General features: G+C 40.2%; 1 protein-coding gene across 3 annotated transcripts in view; it reads left to right on the forward strand.

Moving 5' to 3' along the window:
• Positions 1-22321, forward strand: part of hbs1l (HBS1-like translational GTPase) — a 33908-nt gene extending 11587 nt beyond the window's left edge. For all 3 annotated transcript variants that reach the window (XM_072697500.1, XM_072697499.1, XM_072697501.1), the window contains 14 exons: positions 5779-5887; positions 10318-10535; positions 10841-11006; positions 11620-11737; positions 14370-14516; positions 14653-14727; positions 15813-15930; positions 18423-18491; positions 18965-19069; positions 19717-19807; positions 19901-20009; positions 20483-20583; positions 20707-20851; positions 21361-22321. In XM_072697500.1, coding sequence (XP_072553601.1) covers positions 5779-5887; positions 10318-10535; positions 10841-11006; positions 11620-11737; positions 14370-14516; positions 14653-14727; positions 15813-15930; positions 18423-18491; positions 18965-19069; positions 19717-19807; positions 19901-20009; positions 20483-20583; positions 20707-20851; positions 21361-21372 — 1583 coding nt within the window. In that variant the 3' untranslated portion in view covers positions 21373-22321. The remainder of the gene's footprint in view (positions 1-5778; positions 5888-10317; positions 10536-10840; positions 11007-11619; positions 11738-14369; positions 14517-14652; positions 14728-15812; positions 15931-18422; positions 18492-18964; positions 19070-19716; positions 19808-19900; positions 20010-20482; positions 20584-20706; positions 20852-21360) is intronic.
• The last annotated feature ends 243 nt before the right edge of the window (positions 22322-22564 follow it).

Below are 22564 nucleotides of genomic sequence, written 5' to 3' on the forward strand. Positions count from 1 at the left end.
TAAGAAGTACATGTGAAGAGGAGAATTTTTATTGTACTGTACGAGAATAAAAGAATGAGTGCCACTGCTGGAGTGTTTGTTAAAAAGCCTTTTTCTTGTTTTGGGCTATGCTGGACTGTTATCTGCTGAGTACAGTACATGCTCACTCATACAGGATAACTTCTAGCGTTTTTCACTTTCAATTTGTGTATTTTTGTAAAACTTTTGGCGAGCACGTTATGCAGCATGGAAGTGGCGGTGGTCATATTCACAGTAGTGTGCCAAGACGTGTAGGTGGCTGATTGAAATCGTGTTTTAAACGTGTGCGTAAATTTATTGGTGTGTGTCTTCAGGGTAGTTATGTTGTAGGTGTGGCTGACTGTGTGTGTGTGTGCGCGAGCATGCAGGTGAAGGATTATCTTTGCCCCCACACCACTTCCTGGCCTTGTGGCTGTGCCTGCAGAGTCAGGTGTTTGAATGTGTGTGTTGGAGAGATAAAGGTTGGTTTGCTGGGTGTGTGTGTGTATGTATATGTGTAGGGATAGTGTTCGGGCATGAGTTTAGGGGCAAGTGTCATTAGAAGTGCTTTACTTTGTGGCTCTGTAAGCATTACTGTCCTTTTTGGGGGGCTGAGGTGGGGTAATAAAAATGGTGGGAATTGTTTTAGGCCTCTGAAATATTGCGTGTGATTTATTACTTTTGAATATTTTGTTTAAGTTAATGTAACTAAGCATAATTTGTAGTGGTGTATGAATGTAACATTGGGAATCTCACCCACTTATGATGGTCTTTCTGATTCCTAATGTTATCCCTGTATTAACAGTCACTGCGTAGAGGCTTCAGTCTCTCCAGAAACAAAACCTGAAGCATCATATGACTTAAGAACAGAATGTCTATTAGAATCTAATGGTACCTATTTTTATGGACAGCAGCTTTAGGGTAATGTTCACATCAACTGTCAGAATGGGGGGAAATGTGATCTCAGTGATTTTGAGCATGAAATGATTGTTGTCAGAAAGGCTGGTTTGGTTATTTCTAGAACTATTGATCATCTAGGGGTTTCAGCACAACAGTCTCTAGAGCATGACCAGACTGGTTGGAGCTGTTATAATGGCTTAAGGAGAATGGGAAGACCACGTCAGGTTCTGCTTCTGTCAGCCAAAAACAGAAAGCTGAGGCACAACTGAAAACTGGGCAATTGAAGACTGGAGAAACGTAGCCTGGCCTGATGAATCTCGATTTCTGCTGTGGCACACAGATTGTAGGTTCGGAATTTGGTGCCAACAGCATGAACCTGCCTTGTGTCAACAGTTCAGGATGGAGGTTGATGTAAGGAATGTTTTCTTGGCACACTATGAGCTAGTCAATACCAGATCATTACTTGATCGCCACAGCCATTTAAATATTGGTGCCAACATGCTCTTTCTTTTGATGGCCACAATTTGCTTATCTTTTAACTGCTACTTCCACCAAAAAGTTGCCTCAAACTGGTTCCAAGAACAAAACAATGAGTTTGTTGGTTTTCAGTGATCTTTCCAGTCACTAAATCTGGATCCATACGAACATGAGAAAGGGAGAGTTGTAGCATTAAAATTGACCACCGAAAAATCTGCAGGAATTGCGTGCCAAGCATGTCAACTAGGACGAGAATCTAAAGGAACATTTCTAACATCTTGTGGAATCGAAGATATCTCGAGAGCAAATGTAGGCCATACCCAGTGTCCGTATGCTGGCTCTGTCCGTTTATACTGAAACAGTATGATTTTACTTTTTGATATGTCATGCGTTTAGTGGCATGCAATGGTTTGGGCACCCCTGCTTAAAAAAGAAATTCTAGGCATCTGATTTTATTTTCAGAGTGCTAGGCAGCTGCTTAGAGGAGCCCATGGTTGCTGGATGTTGAGACAAGGTTTGAGGAATCAGTATTATAAAGCTTTGAAATGGTCATCACTTGGACAGTGATTTTGAATAGTTTTTGTTGGGTTATTCAGTGTATATACCCTACCTCTACCCTACCTCTAATGTTTACGTTTACCCTCAGGCTAACTGGTTGATCTCTTTTCTGAAGACCTCTGATCTCCTGAATGCATACCGTTTGTATTGTAAACAGTCATCTCTGTTTGAACCTCTTCCTAGATGTTGACCAAAGCACTTTAGCATTAGGACCCTAAAGGTTAGCCACTGAACGTAGCCACTTAGGCTCCATTCTGGTTTTACAGCGTCCTCAAAATAAACAACAATTTAGATTGAGTCTCCTCTCTTAATTTAACACAACAACAAAATTGTAGCCAAGGCTAATAGAGATCTGCTGTGTTAGATGTTTCATGTGCGTTATAAGCTGTCTGCAAATAATGTCCCGCCATCTAAAAACGTATATGCACCTTGTTCTCATTACCTACAGGTTAGAAATCTATGCACCATATAATCACTACCTTCAGTAATGAGTGGTATTTATTGTATTGTCTTTTAGTTTAATGTTGTCACCCACGTCAGCATTTTGCTGTTCTAGTTTTGTTCCATGTTGCACCTTTTGTTCTGGGAAAAACACAATTTCATTCCACTGTGTACATGTACAGAACTGAAATATCAATAAAAACCTCTTGAGATCTGAGCTATTGGTAAAAGTTATCCGGCAGTCTAGACTTTTGCTTTAAGCTCCTTTTTCTTTGTTCACTTTCTGTACAAAATACTCTAATCTTGCAAATGTTGCTTAAAAAAGAATGGGCCTTAATCACCAACCATTCTTATGTTCTTCTCAAAAAAACACTTACTTACGTTTTTAAGATTGTTTGTTTACGAAGACAGTTGGGATCCACCATTGAACAGTTCTTCCTTTAAAACCACTTCATGATGTGAAGGGCATAGGGCTCAGAGTGGTCTAGCAGACAATGGCATGAACTTTATGAACACAATGACCCCTGCATCGCTGGGCCCCTGTCTACCATCAGCAGCCGGACTGTTTTGGTAGGCAGCTGGTTGTGCATGTGCCAGTCTTCACCATCGCATTACATGTGTTGGAGGGAGAGTGCTTGCAAGTGGGTTGGGTAGAAAGATTGGGCTTTGGCATCAGCGGCTGGTGTACGAGAGAGCACAAGCCATGCTCTCTCGGGATGGGTAAATATCATTCTCTCCACTCATCACTCTTAAGCGATGTTGACCGACACAGGCCTCTGTTAGTTAGAGACCCGGCTCCTTCCTCCAAGCCTGCTGGCTGCCTGGTAAGGTAATCCTGCATGCTGCAGTTTGAACAGAGGCGCTGGCTGGCTCCTCTTCTATTGGAGGAGACGTGTTAAGTCTTTTCCTTCCTTGTCTGGGAAGTGTTGCTAGTGCTAGCAAATGAGTTGTGGTACCAATTTGGGCGAAAAAGGGAAAACTTTGACAAATAAATGAAAATAATAATAGATGCATCTGACCCACTTCTCAAGACAGGGCTTTTCACATGAACTAATATAATAAAGTAATGTTACAAAAATAAAATATATTAATAAATAAGGACCAATATTTAATCTCAAACGTTATGCCTTTTGTAGATCAGTTCATTTTCCGCTCACTTGACTATTCACAGTAACAGAAATCTTAATCAGATTTTTGCAAACTTTTGCAGGCCACTGTAGGTGCACATCTCCCAGAGGGACAGGCTTACAGAGCGAAAATAAGCAAAGAAGGTTTGGTTCACTTTTGGCTATTTCTGACCTTGCAGGAGGTGTGAATCATTTCTGAACGTATGAAGCGGATTTCAGTGTCTCAAAGTTCTCAAGAATCGTGGTGATGAAGGTTTCAGAACTGAGAAGCTGCGTTTCTCCCCAGCTCGAGTGTGTGTGTGTGTGTGTGTGTGATGCAGTCAGCTTTTTATCTGTGCAGTTATCCTAAAGGGGGTGAATGTGTGTGTTTGCCTTGCTGAACTTCTAAATGTGGACGCTCTCATGCCATTGGTGCACACTCAGTGTGTAACTGTTGTTGACGCGGGCACAGTTAACACTTTCCTGGCCAGAGCGCAGGCAGCTCAGAGAGAGATGACTGGCTGTGGCTCTGAAAACTGACTCTGCACTACTGGTATGATTCGACAGGCAGAAAGCCCAGTTACCTTAGAGGGAAATGTTCTCTCTTTCTCTCTCTTTTTTTTTTTTTCTCTCATCCTTTCCCCTCTTCTTGCTTGTCACCTTGTCTATGCACCTCATGACTCATGAATTTCAGTAAGTCAACCAAACCGAGGCGGTACATTAAACACAAGATGTAGAGCTGACCATGTGTTTCGAAAAGCGCTGGGAACCAAGTAAAGTGCACGTTAAGCGTAATGTCACTGATGTATCTAAAATGAAACTTGCTATTGAACCACTCTTGTGGGCATTAAATTGTCCATCTCCTGTAAAGGTACATGTGAGTTGTGTGGATTTGCGAGTACAAAAACAATCCAAATAGATTGATCAGAATCAAAATCACAAAAACAAACCGATGTAACGCCCTAGAGAAGTGCACACGCGCTGTGCTGTTCTCGGAATTTCACGTAGGCAGTTTTCTTCAAAATACCGCAAGTAGACTCCCCCAGTTATTTTTTTCCAATTCCGGCATCATCCTGTTTATGCCGCCTCATCCTTGGAGTCTTAAGACTGTGTTTGAGACACTGTGTTCATTTGACGAACAGATCCATATGCGTGTACTGTCTTCATACAACTTGGGAGAAGGAAGGAAGGAACTACATGGAACCACGTCCTTATTCTCTTTCCACGGTAGTCTGACCAAGCCTCACCGATGCACAATGCTTCTGCACAATTGTGATGGTTTTTGTTTATTGTTTTATTTTCAGGGCTGCTTGTTAACTTACAACTCATTATGGGCCTCTGAAATACACCTCGTTAGTCATTGGTGAGAAGCTGTGAGTAATGAATGAGTGACTCAAAAAAGTGGAAATGCACAAAACTGCTCAACTCGTTACGTATGTTGCTGTGGGAACTCCCGGTTCTTTGGGGGGTAATATTCACGTCACTTCACATTGTAATTCCTATCGAATGCACCGTATGTTTGTGGACACCCCTTTTAATGAATGCATTCAGTTACTTGAAGTTGCACCCATTGCTGACACAGATGTGCAAATGTACACACACCGTTTGTCTAGTCCCTGTAGAGAGGTACTGCCAATAGAATAGGATTCTCTGCGGCAGATAATGAACCTAACGCCAAGCGTTGGCTAGAGGGGCAGCTGTGTTCTCTGGAATGATGGTGCTCCATCCTTCATCATGACCTCACTAATACTTTTGTCGCTGAATGCAATCAAATTTTCACAACAATGCTCCAAAATGTAGTAGAAAACCTTGCATGAACATCAGAGACAGTTACTCCTACAAACTTTTTTTTTTTTTAATAAATGTATTCAGTGAATGAGGTGTCCCAATACTTTTGTCTATATAGTGTGCTTTTTCCAAACTAGTTTAGTTTGTGTGTCTCTCTTGATATCTTGGCAACACTGGACATGACTTTGTTGACTTAAGTGCAGTAAATATCACATTGGCGCTGCCATGCAAAAACCTTGTATCTTAATTTGAATGTTTTTCACTTTTTGACTTAATGTGAATTTGGCTGCTGTTCTTTACATGTTTGGAATTGGATTGGAAAATTGGATTTGGATGAATGAACCAATAAAAATGCTCCAGAATGCCTTGGAATCAAATCTTTTAAAATTGACTTCAGTTGAAAGCTAAGAATATTTGTTTTTTGCTTCTCCTGAAAAGCTGCCATTTTGGATTTTGTTCATTATGAATCTGTTGACATGTAGTGTGTGTGTGTGTGTGTTCTGTGCTGTAGCTAAACCTCGTGAGGCTCCTGAAAACCGCCTGGAATCTGAGGTAGTTCCTAAAGTTGCCCGGATGACCGTCTCTGGCAAGAAGCAGACTATGGGCTTTGATGTGCCAAGGTAAGTCAGTTGTTCTTCAACAGTATCCATACTGTATTCATATTCCACACACAAATGTATTCCCTTGTAAAGTTGGAAAACATGCTCTCTTATTTTTCCCCTCTCTCAGTACTCTTTAAGTACTGAGTTTTACAGTGTATTATAATGTATACAGTATAATATTATATAATTAAAGCAAATTTATGTAGCAGTTTTACTTAAAAAAAAAACAAAAAAACAAAACGCTTAAAAACATCACTGCTCCACTGACTGTAGTCGACAGAATGGAGAAAGAGAATCTGTCATTCCCAGTTCAGGCCGGAATGCTGCTTCTGCACTGTGCAACTTTAGTGGACGAGTCATAATAGTGTAAAATCCTGTAATATTACTCTACAGGCCTTTTTTTTTTAAACAAAAATACATGTTTTGAATGGTGTAACTGTTGCTGCCCGCATACTTCTGTTTATCCTTTATGTTAGCATGGATGTTAAGCAATGCATCTTCTAATCGGCAGTTCAGAGTCAAAAGTTTTTGACAATAGCAAACACTGTGATGGAGGAGGTTGTGATGATGAGGTGTAAACGGCAGTGGACTGTAAGGCTATTAAATACTTTTACATGTGGTTGGAGAATTCGTTATACTTCTATAACCAATAAGAGGAACTTCCCACTCGTCATGTTTGAATGGCAGGCGGTGGGTTTTGCTTGAACTTTTGGCTACACTGTTCCATTGGTACTTGTAAGTTTTTAGAGAATGTTCAAAAATGCGGGCGAAATGAACGCAGAGTATGAACACAAGGCTCTGTCCGGCTGCGTGTCCGTATTTTACGCCGAGCATAAATCAGCTCAGTGTCTGGTCTTTAATCAGGTCTGTGTGTTTAAAGCGTGATTTGTATTTAAAGCGGTGGTGTAAATGTGAATTAGCTATGTATATGTATGTATAATATACATACATACATTCTTGCCAGGGGCAAAATTATAGGAGTATTTTGTTCAGAGCTCCAAGAGCGTGCTGCTCTGCAAGCTTTGCAGAGTACAACTGTTATGCACATGCATCCACAAGATGGTAGAATCATTGACCCATGTAAAAGTAATTTCTGTACCGCTGCTGTTATTATACTGTAATGTTGGACCATGCACAATCTAACATTTGTTAGATTTTTGGATTACTGTAACAGCCGTGTGTGAGTGAGGGAATGGCTTAAATTAACATCACAGCCTGTTCTCTCTTATTTTCCTTTCACTGTTTTGGTGCAAAAAGGTCAAAGTCTAGTATTTAAGTAAAAATATGGATTCTCCATTTCAGGCAAAGGGTTGCCATGACAAAACAGAGGTTACCTGTTAACACGGAGGTATGTGTGTTGCAGAATAATTCCCTGGAGTGCATACTATGTGTGTTTTTTGTTTTTTTTTAAAGACACACACACAAGACCCCCTTTAGAATAGACAAATAAAAAATATATTAGGTATAAACGTACATTATACCTATACCTGGACACTCAAGTGGGATTTCACCTCTGTTCTGTAGATAACGGTTGTTACAAAAGTGTGTTTATGGGCTTAGCTTAGAGAAGTTAAGTTTGAATGTGCCCTTATTAAAGCTTCTGCAGATTTGCTTTCACATGCTCTTTCTCAGACAGAAAAAGAGGCATAGTGTTTATTTTATAACTGGTTTGTAATTAGTTGCTGTTTTAGTGGAACTAGAGTTGGTAATAAAGAGGACGGTGTGTTTGTCTGCTTACTTCGCGTTCTGGGACAGTATTAAAACCACAGGAGTGGCTGCTGCCTATAGATTATTCAGATGAGCACACACAGACACACACACTCGCACAAACCCGCAGGCTATCACCTCCACACCTTAAACCACAGACCACACCCATAGGGGAAAATAGGGGGGTGTAAAGAGTTGGGGTTTTGCAGGTGGATCTGCTTTAATATGTGCAATTACATAAAAGCTGTAAACCCCAATACTGTAGCAAATGCAACCGCTTAAGCTGTTGATCATTTTGAGCAGTGTTAGTTTTAGGGATGTTATTTTATTATGTATTTTCCGCTGTTTATGCAGTGGTGTGGGAAAGTATATGAGGTAATAAAATATTTTAAATAAATACTTTTAAACATTTTAATGGCGTACACTGCATGGTCAAAAGTATTGGGACAACTGCTCATTCATTGTTTCTGAACTCAAGCGTATTAAAAAAGTTTATCCTGCTTTTGTTGGAGTAACTTTCTCTACTGTCCAGGGAAGAAGGCTTTTTACTAGATTTTGGAGCATTGCTGTGAGGATTTGATTGTATTCAGCAACAAGAGCTCATCTCCAACTCATTCCAAAAAGTTTTGGATGCGACACCATCCATCATTCCAGAGAGCACAGTTCCACTGCTCTACAGCTCTATGCTGGGGGACACTTTAAACCCCTCTAGCCCACACCTGGCATTAGGCATGGTGCCAATAGGTTCATGTTTTTATCTGTTCCAGAGGGTCCTGTTCTATTGGCCGTACTTCTCTGCACGGACTAGATAAGCTTTGTGTGTGTGCGTGCATTTGCACATCTGTGTCAGCAATGGGTGCAACTTGTAGCTGAATATATTCATTAGAAGGGGTGTCCACAAACAAATGTCCCCCACCCTGTATTTTACATGTATTTATTGTATTACAGTAAAGCATAAAACAACTCTGCTTTTGTGGCATCATCCAGTTGCTTTGTCCATGTTTCAGTGTATATTTCAGCTCATAAAAAGGCCCAAGTCATGCCTAGCATTTAGCCCACGGTATGTTTAGAATACAAAGACCTGTCTTCATCACAACAACTTTAACCCTTTAACATTAAAGTTGCAGTTTAATCTGGAGTTTAAATATGAAGCATTGTGAAAAGCTGGCCGTGTTATTCCTGTCAACTGTGTTAATAAGTATCAACTCTGCCGGCTTTTGGCTAATCTAGGACAAGCTTGCTCTAACCAAGCCCTGATCTTAATCATTACAAAAGAAACAGTGTTCTGAGATTAGTGTAAAGGACAGCTTTGACAAAAACTGTAAAGAGGTTATTTGAGGTCATTTTGTTTGACGTTTGGCCCCCAAATGTTATCTAGATTGTGAGGACGCTAAGGTGCGTCATTTTTCCCTGCACATCTAGTTTGTTTCAGTTGTCATTTCAGGTTATGTATGGGTACTGGACAAGAGAATAGAGCCTGTAAACGACCTATAAACAAAGTAGTCAGTATGACAATATTTTATCATTATTGTGATGAAAGATGTGCTTTACTGTAGTATATTGTAAATATTAAGGAAATTCGGCTTAAACACTGAACCACTGCATTTTCATTACAATAAGCATAATTAGTCATGTTGACCTGGTGAATGGTGAATCAGATTATAAAAAAAATAATTATCATACCAATATGATGATTTATGATTTAATGGTTTTAGTATCCGCCACCAGTGGTGCATTCTGTCTGTATCAATATCATGATTCATATTGTGTATTGTGAAAAGTATCATATTATATATTTATTTGGATATCAACCCATTTTGCCATTCTTATTTTTTTCAATTTAATGTTTCCTTTTTCTTTTTCAAAGAACTAACAAAAAAACGTAAGACTAACTAATTTAAATGGACAGTTGTGCAAGTTAGTTTTATATCCAGTGCAATATAGCGCCCCCCTGAGGTAGTAAATACAGCCAGCAGTGTGTTAATTAAGCAGTATAGTGTAAACGTTAGCATTTCCTCACCCACACAGGGTGGAGGAGGGGGCAGGGGAAAACAAGGCTACAAGTTACCATAGCAATGTCCGTAAGCACTGCCGTCCACACGGTAACATGCAAATCCAACAGCTTACAGCTTAGGGTTCCCAGGTGACACATTCGCTTGTGAAATGACCATATTTACTCTTAATAGTGTGTACTGTGTCGTCTTTGTGCTTGTATGACTCCTGTACCTGCAGCGTAGGCATACTCCTTTTGGTCCTGAACGAGCTTTTCAGTGCTGGTTTAAAACCAATGAAATACATGCAGTTCTCTCACCAATAAAACCTGCATCCTGCTGTGAATAATGTCCATTAATGTCACCTTTATCACGCCAGAGGGTGCTCTGAACACTGGTGAAACCGAAGAATTGGAAGTGGATCAGGCTTAAAAATGAGGATACCTAATATCCCTAAAATATGCCTGGATCGACCTGATCCCGATCCACTGGATCGAGACATCTTCATTAGTGACGTCTAGTTTGTTTCAGTTTCAAATTAATTTAGGGAACAGCAGACTGCTTTCACAGGAATGTGAAAATATCAGATACTAAAATTAACATTACATTCATGTGCTGGATTGGTTAAAATCCTTCTTTGCAGCTGTTACCTGGGAGTCTATGTGGTGCTGTCAGACTCACTCATTTTCTCTTTTAAAATCAGATAAATTAATAATAAAAAATAATAATGACTGTTTTGTGTATTTATAGCTCGGAGGAAAATGGTGTTACCCCATCCGTGCGCAGAGGTCCAAGCCCAGAGGTGATGGCAGTGCAACTCCCTGAGACACCGTCTAAATCCGTGGTGGAAGACTCTGTGGCCCCTGTCCCTCCGCGCTCAGCCAGCAAGAGCAAACAACAGCTGAACATCCGCGCAGAGCTGGAGCAGAGACAGGGTGGAAAACCACTTCTCAACCTGGTGGTTATAGGCAAGTATCCCTGTGACTCCCCCAGTCAGCTCATCTCTTCTGTTCATTCATCCCTTCATCCGTCTGTTTGTTCATTTATCTGTACTTGCTTACGGCGTTAAAGTGAAAAGCCCTCATCTAAACGAAGAACCGTTTCTGAGCTACAAGGCTAATGTAGCTAACTAAGTAATGGAAGTGTATACATCACCAATTAGCATATTGCAAACTGCATGCATTAATCACACTTGTCTCAAACACCATTCATTAAGTTAAGTGAGTGATAGTTTATAAATAACATTCATTCTGTTTGTATGTTGTTTCTTTAGGCCACGTAGACGCTGGTAAGAGCACTCTGATGGGTCATCTGCTGTACCTGCTGGGGAACGTGAATAAACGGACCATGCATAAGTATGAGCAGGAAGCAAAGAAAGCTGGAAAGGCTTCTTTTGCTTATGCGTGGGTTCTGGACGAGACAGGAGAGGAGAGAGACAGGTCAGTTTGACAAACAAGCACACAGAATAGCTATGATTAAGACGGAAAGACAAAGAAATGGAGGCAATTGAGTAGTATTACAGGAATTTACACAAATATGCCTGTCTTGTGTTAAGCAGTTCCGGCGAGAGGTCTTGTGCAGCTCCATGTGCTGTAGCAGCATTTTGTCCTGGAGTGGCAATGATGGACACCATTTTTGGTGTTAAAATGTCATGATCTAAATTGTGACTTTCAATATCCTGATTATATTTTACCATACTCCATACACCAAACTCCTAGTAACCAGTGTATGTTTTTAGATGCCCATTTTGCTGATTTCTCATTTTATCAACAAAATTATTTAAAAATCATATTTTTTAATTTTATTTTATTTGTTTATTTTTTGCTGTGCAATTGTGTTTGTACATATTGTCTGTTCTGAGTTGATTAACTATTATAGAACCATTAAAAAAAATGAATAATTGTATTAGATTTCACATATTTCCCAAATTATCTTTTTCTTGCTCTCGGATGCGCACACCTTTACCCTTAACTTCAACATAACCCCACTACATTTGTCTGGTCCCTTTATATTAGTTGTGTTACATAATTGCTCTCTCTTTCTTTTGAGCAGAGGAGTGACCATGGATGTGGGGATGACCAAGTTTGAGACCAGCTCCAAAGTTGTGACTTTAATGGACGCACCAGGACACAAAGATTTCATTCCCAACATGATCACAGGAGCAGCACAGGTATGAAAACTGCATCTGCCTCCACAGCTGAGCCTGCAGGAGTTGTGAGGAGCGCTGTTCGTTTTGGTTGTGTGTGTGTGTATGTGTGTGTGTTTGTACCTTGACAAAGTGCTTAATGACTCTGCAAAATTTGCTTTTGAAAGTCTCAATGAAAGCTGTGCTTTGTGGGATTGGGGTGCCACTAGCATCAGGACTCTACATATGAGTGTGTTCCCTGTGTTTGGGTTTAGGTACCGCTGTGTGAATGAATGAAATTAGTCACCTTCTACTGGCCGGATTTACTCATTTCCTTGTGAATGACTGCTGAGTAAGGTGTTTGGTTGAGAGAAAGTGGCTGTGAGTGCGTGGGTATGTGGGTGTGTGGCGGTATGTGCATTGAGAAGGGGATTCAGCGGGGAGAAAGTGCGTGTGAGGACGGGTGTATGTCTGGTTAGGAGGGTGGGTGTCTGAGTGAGATTTAAATCTGACTTATCTGAGTGCTTTGAATGACTAATACAATGTGCTCAGGTAAAGAGCTATATAATTAAATGATGGTTTGCATGTTTTCAATGTAATATGTGAGATCAGAATTATTAGATTTACATTTTTAATTGTATTTAATTTATTATAGGATCTTGATTACACAGATAAATCAAACTGAAATGTATTCTAAATATGTACACAGCACTGGGCTACTCCCCTGAAGAAAGTAAAAAAAGAAAGAAATTAAATTAATAATAAAAAAAAAAATAATAATAATAAAAAAAAAGTTTAAAGTTATGACGTGTCTAATGTGTCAGGTTTCCGCCGTAGTTGAGTTAACGATGCGCAGAGTTCCTCTGAAAGGGAAAATCAAGCAAACCTGGATGTCAGATGTACCTGAAAACAGCTGTAAACACTGAAAACGCTCCTAAGACAATTCTCTCAACTCTGCTCTCTGAGGTCTGAGGCTTTATCCTCTTAACCTGTGTGATTTGAGCCTCAGTTAGCTGGAGCACAGACTGTGCCATGTTTAGCCTGCTAGCTAACTCTTCTAAATATAGCTAGATAGTGTCAGCTGACAATAAATCCAAACGTGGCAGGACCTGTCTCGGTTCAAAACTCGTATCTGGAGCTCAGCAGTTAGTCAACAGCAGCTGATCTGAGCTGTCTGATACTCGATGGAGCTGTAGCTGAGCTAGCTCAGCAAAAGACTAGCGTAGCGAGAGGGGTACAAATCCAAAACCATGGAGAAAAGACAGTCGTTATGAGCTAGGCGTTTGTAAGTGGGGTTTCTGTCAGCCAGACATTTGTTGTGTAGGCAGCAGACCGTTATCCTGCTAACTAAGCCAATGCCAATTTGTACATTTTGTAAAATATTCATGTTTCAATATTCATGATTTGACATCAGGATTGGCATCAACAGAACACATTTGGCTCAAAATTCTTAAATTGGTGCATCGATAATTGTTAGTTCAGTTTAGAGATGGCGAATTAGTATTTTTGAGGCTGATACCGATCGCGGACGGGCTGGATGCCACACTAACCATTCCGATTACCGTTTTGAAACCATATTTAAAATCACTGATAAAATCTGACAAACCTCATGAATGGTTTGTGGCGTTTGGCTCAATATTACATAAAAAAAACTGTGCATGCTTGGCCTTGGGTTTTTTCACAGATGACATGTTGAGAATTATGAGAACTTATGAATTTTTCGTGACTAGTCTCCTAATTTAAACATCTCTAAACATCTCTGGTTTTGCGCAGCACTGTGACCATTTGCAAAATATGGCTCAAATTGTGACCAGCTTGCAGATTACATATTTGGACAGAAAATTGGCTGATACCGATCAGTCCCTCTGTCTGTAGCTTTTACAGTACACAACTTTTCCAGTGCTGAGGGCTAGCAACTGATTCCACTGTGTATGCTTTTAAGCTGCCACTAACGCTGTGCCATCAAGCAGCTGAACACACTTGGAGGAGAATACTGTCAAGTCTGTTACATCAGCTAACAGACGCCCACGCTGACTAGCATCATGCTGAGTGATATAGGGAGAGGAAGGGCCATCCACCCACCCAGAGTCTTCAAGGCCAATTGTGCCCCAGATCGAAAGTTCTCGTTATACTGTAGCAGCCAGAGTCCGAGAACGTGCAATTTGCCTTGCTCTCTCAGGGGTGGGTTGATTGCACTTCCTCCCCACATCACACATAGTGTAATGTTGGTCAGCACAGGCGTCTGTTAGCTGTTGTATTGGAGTGGGGGAGCCGCACTTTCCTCCGAACGTGGTGGCAGCCTAGCAGTGCTGCATCAGCAGCAGTTTGAAAAAAGGCAGTGGCTGGCTTTACGTGGGCCAGAGGAGATGTGCTAGTAGTCAACCTTCTAGTGTTGGTGTCATTGCAAAGTATTACATATAGAGTAAAATTACAAATATAAAATGTATATATATATTTCACACACATTGCTTTAATATTTGAATATTTTTATTTTGTTTATGTTTGTATATGTAGTAATCTCAGGTAGATTTAACCTTCCTCTTGATGGATTCCCCTGATGAATGATTTTGGGCGTGTGTGTTTGCAGAGAGATCTGGAGGTGAATGCTGTTTGAGGAACGTTTGAGAATGTGTTGGCATAGCATCACGTGTGTGTGTGTGTGTGTGTGTGTTTGTAGGCTGATGTTGCTGTTCTGGTGGTGGATGCCAGTCGAGGGGAGTTTGAAGCTGGGTTTGAGGCAGGTGGGCAGACAAGAGAGCATGCCCTCCTGGTCCGATCCCTCGGCGTCACGCAGCTCGCTGTTGCTGTCAACAAGATGGACCAGGTGGGGAACCATGTAGACCACAACAATGCGCAGTTACCACGACGCTGTCAATCACATTTCAGTGTGCCTCTGAGAACTCATCCAGTATTTTTCTCCCACCGCTTTACTTACGTCTGTGTGTTGTTAATGAACTCAGGTGAACTGGCAGCAAGAGAGGTTCCAGGAAATCACCTCCAAACTTGGCCACTTTTTGAAGCAGGCTGGGTTCAAGGTAGCACCCTTACAGTTTCCTCTTGACTTGACTTGAACTTAAAAGTTGTGCTTTGTGTCTGTGGGTTTTGTTTTTGGCCACTGAGATTATCAGGCTTTGCACGCGTCACAGTGTTAATTTTAATGTGTGTATGTACCTCAAACAAGTTTAGTGCTGATTTTATCTTCTAAATGATTCATTTAATACTAATGTAGTTCAGAAAACCTCATGTTCTATAATGAGTGTCGCTTCAGAATACTAGGAAACCGATGAGGCCCCAAACTTGCAGCTTGCTGATTATTATCTGCGGCATTGTCCTGCATAAAATTAATACTGTTAACAAAATGATTATCCTCTTATCTAGAGCTGGGTGATATGGAAAAAAATTATATCATGATATTTAAAGTCAATTTTTTTACACTACACAATATTTATCACAATACATGTCAGACTAAATACATCAGTATCAAGATTCTTAAAAACTGCTATTCAGATACTCTCTCCTGCTGACTACAGTCATTTTTATTCAACACCTGCTGCACTTCATTCAATTAAACAGTTTAATTACATGATCTGTAATGAAACATGCATTTGATCTGTGTTCTTTAAAGCACTAACAGTATCCTTGATATGCATCAGAAAGCATATTGTGTATCATGATACAATAAAATATTGCCCAGTTCTACTCTGATTCTGATGTAGCAAAAAAAAAAAATATCTACCCCGCCTATAAAAAGAAAAGACCCCTTCATTAGTGTGTAGAAGAGCGAGCATCACTGAGTCTTTTCCTACTGCCTGGCTTGTTCTAAAACCATCGAGGCTGTGTACTCATTACATTAGCCTGGCATTTTGGTGATTGGATCACATTTGTATTTCACTTGATTGTTTGAAAATCCAGTTGTAAGGACGCATTGTTAGCAGATCACAATAGTGTCTAAGGGGGCCATACACATCCAGGTTAAACAGATGTATATAATCCTTCATTATATTATGCTGTATGTTGCCAGCGTAGTAACTTTGCTTAGTCCTGGTTCAGTTTTGTCAGCTGTGGTGTATACTATTTGTCTTGTGTTATTAATCAAGGCTTGTTGTAAATCTTATTGCAGGAGTCTGATGTTTATTACATCCCTACCAGCGGCCTGTCTGGAGAGAATCTCACCACCAAGAGCAAAGAAGCAGAGCTCATCGCCTGGTATACTGGACCATGCCTGCTGGAACAGATAGGTGTGTGTTAGTGTATTGGGTAATTTGGGATGGATGTCCAGTCACTTTCAAAAAACAATCTATTGGAACTGATTGCTCTGTTTATTCATCCTACCACCCATCCTTCGATCTATCGATCAACACTATATGTCCAAAAGTATGTGTGCTCCACTTCTAATGAATGCATTCTGCTACTTTAAGCTACTGCTACTGCACCCATTGCTGGCACAGATATGCAAATGCACAGCTTTTGTAGTTTCTGCAGAGAAATATTACCAATAGAATAGAACTCTCTGGAGCAGATAAAATAAAACTGTTGGCACCATGCCTAATGCCAGGTTTTTTGTTGTGGAGCAGTGGAACTGTTTTCTCTGGAATGATGTGCTCCATCCAGTACTTTTGGGATGAGTTGGAGTTGAGGTGGGGTGGTAATCATCCAGCATGCTGACCTCACTAACATTCTTGTCACAATCCTCTACAGTTTAGTGGAAAGTGTTCCTTGGACAGTAGTAGTATATGTGTGTGTGTGTGTGTATATATATATATATATATATATATATATATATATATATATATATATATATATATATATATTCTTAACAGCCACAAATGTCAAACCAGCTATGTAAGTGGACTGAGGTAAAGGCTGGTATATGAAGTAGGACTTTCCGTCAGCAAGCCTAAGACTGAAACTGCTCATAACTGTAACTTGGCATGTGTCTTTACCTATTTATTGACACACAAATGGAAAAAATAACGTGTATTTAACGGCTGCTACCTAAAGGCAATGTCAACATGTGACTTGGTTTTACATTTTTGAAAGTTTTATCCTATAATCTACTAGTAGTTAATGGTTGTTTGGAGGTTCTGATCATTTGTTGAGAGAAGGCTACTCTGATCATAATGACAGTGTTGTTCTTTGTTAGCTTCCTATAGCCCGTGTGTTGGCTAGTTACACAAGAAGGCACAGTGTAACTTCTGATTTGTCAGCGTGTTGGAGATATGCACGTTTCATACTTACCATAAAAGTCCCGTTTAAAAACAGCATCCAACAGCTCCTTCATATCTGAATCATGTAAAAAATTCCACTACTGCAGCGTTTTTCTCTCTGAAAACTGAAACTCCACTGGAGAAATGAAAGCCACACAGAAAGGTTCTGCTTTGCCATCCGTATTATGCCTTTATTTTTATTTTTTCAACCCAATGTGGTACTGCCAATTTACCCACCCGTTCATACTTCCCCCTAGCACTAGCAACACCTCTGATGCTAAAAGATCTCCTCCGATTCACGTGAAGCCGGCCACCACCCAATGCGGCATCGCCAGGCAGCTGACACACTCACCGGACTAGCTAACAGATAAAGAGAAAGGGGAGATACCCAGAGACAGCATGGCCACACACCCCTCTAGTGGTGGCCATCCACTTTAGTGCTCAGGCAGCAATTGAAGAATAGGTGCTTTACTGAAGGGCATCTTAGCCATGATGCCTGTCCTGGGGATCGAACCAGCGACATTCCGGTTCCAGGCCTTCCTTTCAAATTTTAGGAGGAGTCTGAATGATAGGGGTGTCTGAAAATATCTAGTATCTAGAATATAAGCAATATTGTATTGTATTGTATAGTATTGCAATATTAGGATTTTCAAAAACAAAGTATTAATTTTAATTAATAGCGTACATGTAAGCATTGTGGACAAACAGAGGTTCATTTTGTGTTGGGTTTAAACCCCAACCACTAGTGGAAAAACATGTTACATGTAGGGCCCTGCCATTCCCTTCACCCATACTATAATCATCCACTACATTGTAGGCTCTTCACAGGGGTCATCAGGTAGGCATCTCCCTTTGTCAGTGCTGAATTAAGCCGACAACACCTCCGGAAGGCTTAACAGTGAGGTAGCACTGTTGTACTCTCTCATCATGAAAGCAAACTTCTTTTACTCAGATTTTGTGTATGATGGTGTGTTTAATATACTATGACAGTTTTGTTATACACACATTGCTTATGCCGAGTCTAAAATGCACAGTCTTGTGCAGTGAGGACATTGTAATGTAGTCAGTGGCATAGGATGAATTGGCGATTTACCAGAAACTGTAGTTGCTGCAGTGAGTAGTATGCACGTAGGTGTGAATACGAGTGTGGGTGTGGGTGTATGTGTTTGTGCTTGCATGCATACGCTCACACAAATGATAATCTATGTAGTAGAGATTTTCACACTGCCAGGTGTTCGTACTACTGTGACTCAGAAATGCAGATGAGGCAAACAGAGAACAGTCTCTCTCTTCCTTTTATCCTAGTTGTCTTATTGAATTATGTTTGCAGGGTTTTTGCAGAACTGACCTTAGACACAGGTCAGTTCAACACTGTGTATTAATGACGTTAATATCAGAATTATTATTGTGGAAGTAAGAAATGATTGAAGTATTGTTTGCGCTTTACCTCGCTTTTTGTAAATCTTGGTGATTATCCCTCTATATGGCCCTCTCACTCACACTCTCTCTCTCTCTTACTGCAGATTCATTCAAAGCTCCTCAGAGGTCAGTGGAGAAGCCTTTCAGACTCTGTGTCTCGGATGTTTTTAAAGGTTAGCCCACCAAAGAGCTGATTATCAAGCTTTACAAAGCCAACTTATAACTAACACAGAACATGTGTGAACATTTAATGATGAATGGACCAACAGAAATGCTCCAGAATGGCGTGAAGCAAAATCTTTTTACATTGATCTCCATTACAAGTTAAGTTGTGAAGTTGCCCTTTTGGAGGTACATTTTTGACACCTCTAATTGGAACAGCATCACCCTTCACATGCAGTTTCAAACTGTATTAGTAATCTACAACACTCACCCTGTTCTCATCACTCTGGCCTGTTTATTAACACTTTGACATGGCAGTTCTCTATATTCAACACTAACTTTATTTAATTAATATACAATACAAAATACACTACTCCTCATACCGTACCTTGAATTGCATTCACTATATATATATATATATATATATATATATATATAGTACATATAATAGTGTAACTACTAATAATAGTGTAACTACTCTCAGATCAGGGTTCTGGCTTCTGTGTGACGGGGAAGATCGAAGCTGGATTCATCCAGACTGGAGACAAAGTCCTGGCCATGCCGCCCAACGAGACCTGCACTGTGAAAGGTAATGCACACCCTGCAAAATATGAGCTACAGCTTAACTCACTGTTGGCATGCTTTAATATCTTCAGTGGTTTCTGCTTAATTTCACAATAGGTGTATTAATGCAGCTGTAAATGTACTGTCCTTCATCTACTAGGAAAAGCAAGATTGACTTATCAAATGATATACACTAGGGGTAAAACAATTAATGTAGTAAGCCAAAGGTTTTAAGTTTTGATCTGGTAGGAGTGTTGAGTTTGAATAAAAACCTTTTGTGATAACAGCTAATTGCTTGCTCATTTTAAGAGGCCTTTGTTGCATAAAACACTGTTTATGTAGTTGTTTAAAAACAAGTATGATTTATCCGATTACTTGATTAATCGATGAACAAATCGACAGAATACTCGATTCCAAAATGTTGAATAGCTTCCAAAAAATAGTTGCAGCCCTAATAGACACTATATACTCAGCACATCATAGTGTAATAGTATTGCATTTGTGCCAAAACTGTTGTTGCCCTCAGGGACCAGAGCAAAGAAGCTTTGTTTAAGAATGATGCATGTTTGCTCAAAGTGCAAACAGAGGCACGGCAAGCTCTTTTGAAATGTGCCACTGCCCTCTTCTGGGGGCTTGTAGATGAAATGAGCAGCGTGTTTGTTTTCTGTGCAGGTATTACTCTTCACGATGAACCACTAGACTGGGCGGCTGCAGGTGACCATGTTAGTCTGACCGTCACAGGGATGGACATCATTAAAATTAAGTGAGTAACAATCCTTTAGATTTAGCTTCTTTGTGTGCAAATAGTGTTTTTTTTTTATTTTCCAGATTTTAATGATTTTTGTGTCCTGTCTAGTGTGGGATGTGTATTCTGCCACCCAAAGGAACCCATCAAGGCCTGTTCTCGTTTCCGTGCCCGAATCCTGCTGTTTAACATTGAAGTCCCAATAACACAAGGCTTTCCTGTGAGTTCACCAGTTACAATGACTGACTTAGAACATACACTGTATGAGCAAAGTGTTTGTAATCACCCCTTAAAATAAATGTATTTAGCTACCTTAAGTTGCACTAATTGCTGACACAGATGTGCAAGTGCACGCACACACACAGGTTGCCAATTCCCTGTAAAGGAGTATTGCCAGGGCCTAATACTAGGTATGGGCTAGTGGAATTGGAATTGTAAAGTCCTGACCTCACTAAAGCTGCAATGTTCCAAAATCTAGTAGAAAGTCTTCTTCCCTGGACAGTAGAGACAGTTACTCCTGCAAAAGCAGGTTCAACTCTAATGCCCTTAATTAAAAAAAAAAAAAGGTTGAAAAAAGTGAATGAGCAGGTGTCCCAGTACTTTTGGCCACATAGTGTATATTGTTAGATTTAGACTATTTTTAAATGTATTTTTCTATTTCTATTCAATTAAAACTGTGTTTCTGATTCTCAGGTTCTGTTGCACTATCAGACAGTGAGTGAGCCTGCCACCATCAGGAAACTAGTCAGCATATTGCACAAAAGCAGTGGAGAGGTTCTGAAAAAGAAACCAAAGTAAGTATGCTTGCGTTAGCATAGGGAAAAAAAGGAACGGAGACCACTTTCATGTTTTATGAATGTTTAGGAGCCACGTGATGTTAGAAAATGCATTGAACATTGTCTAAATGTTGTGTGTAGGTGTTTGAGTAAAGGCCAGAATGCTGTGGTGGAAATTCAGACGCAGAGGCCTGTAGCTTTGGAGCTCTATAAGGACTATAAAGAACTGGGCCGCTTCATGCTCCGATATGTTGGCTCTACCATCGCTGCTGGAGTCGTCACAGAGGTAACACTGCTGCCTACACGCCCAGATGCTTTTATACAATGTTAAAAGTTAAGGTCTTTAATGTATGAATATTAAGTCTGAGACTTGGTGCGAAAAATTCTGCGTCATTTATCAAGCCTATTTATAACCCTGTAATTTTGCCTCAGAATGAAACATGCTGGGCGGCCTGCTATCACTACCATGTAAATTTTAGGGCTGTGAATATAAGTCGAGAGACTGTGGAGTTTTAGAATTGGTCCAGCTCTATATTGGTTATACAAGATTTTCTTTTGAATGAAGGAACAACTGTGTTTGAGGAAAATGCCATGGGGAAATACAGCAATAGGTGCACCTATTTCTGACAGATGTGCAAATGTGCACACAGCTTATCTAGTCCCTACTATACATGATTGCCATAAATCTGTGTAGAGATCATATAACTTCAAGTGATCCTCATACGTTATAAATTGTCAGACTGTGCTGCCAGGCATGTTGTTATTAATACAATTTTCTTCTGTTTGTCATCATAGATCAAAGAGTGAACAGCAACTGCACCCAGGTCCTTCAAAACACGCTGACTGGAATGAGGAGCCTCTGAACAGAAGTGCAGTTTCACCCAAAACTGTATAAACCCACATCAAATGCACACTGCCTAATATTTCCCCTCATTACCACCTCTTCCACATCTAGCCCTGCTTATATAATGGCACCCAGACAGGCTGTGTCTGTGCACACAGACATCTGCAAGCCCTGAATCCATCAGTCTCCTACTTTTTGTAGTCAACACCATGCAGAGGCTCAGAAGCTCTCACACACACACACACACACACACACACACACACACACACACACACACAGAGTACAGAGTGTGTTTACACATAAGTCCATATTCCATATATTCCCTTTCTTCTATTCATTGTTTGCATCCCTGACCAGCAAACCGAAGATCTGTGTTTTGATTGTTTTATTGTTCTAATATTTACTTTTATTTTTATTCAGCATGTAAATCTTAATCCGATTGAAAATCTGTGAGAGAAAAACTGCACCTGGTGAAATGTTTTTAGGGCATATTGTTTAAGGACATTTCTGAGTTATTATTTAAGGGCTGTTATCAGACATTCAGGGAATATGGGGGAACTTATGCATTGCTTCAGTTTACAGCTTTCTGTCCACATATCCTCCACCACTGACACTCCTGCAGCTAACCAGGAACGAGCTCCACTATAACCAGACCTCTCAGACCCATCAGTTGCGCTCATGTAATAAATGCTACAAATACAAACAACTGGCCTAAAATGACACTAATGGTGAAAGAGACTGTGGGAAGAGAAGTGGCGGAGAGCTGGGGAAGAAAAAGCCAGACAGGGTGCCATCGTACAGTAGGCAAAGAAGGAACTGCACTGGCAGCTTGGAAACTCATTGAAATTGTTTTGTTTGGGATTGACTGAAGCTGAACTGGGAAACATTAAAATCAAGAACATCACTGCAGAAGTCCTGTCGTCTGCTTGTTTTGATGCTTTGTTATGGTAAGAGCATGTTTTCAGTTCAACTTTGTCATTATATGAATATAGGATTGTACAGTACTACAAAACACGCTTAGGCTTACTCTCCAGTGCAAACAGCCTTATGTCTGTAAATACACACCGATACAAATTATGTAGCTCCTTCATGAATTTTTAAAGTAAATAAACCAAGCTTGTCATTCGTTTACAGATGAGATGATCTGTCATCAGT

This window comes from Salminus brasiliensis, chromosome 14 (assembly GCF_030463535.1).
Source record: "Salminus brasiliensis chromosome 14, fSalBra1.hap2, whole genome shotgun sequence".
Taxonomy (NCBI): domain Eukaryota; kingdom Metazoa; phylum Chordata; class Actinopteri; order Characiformes; family Bryconidae; genus Salminus; species Salminus brasiliensis.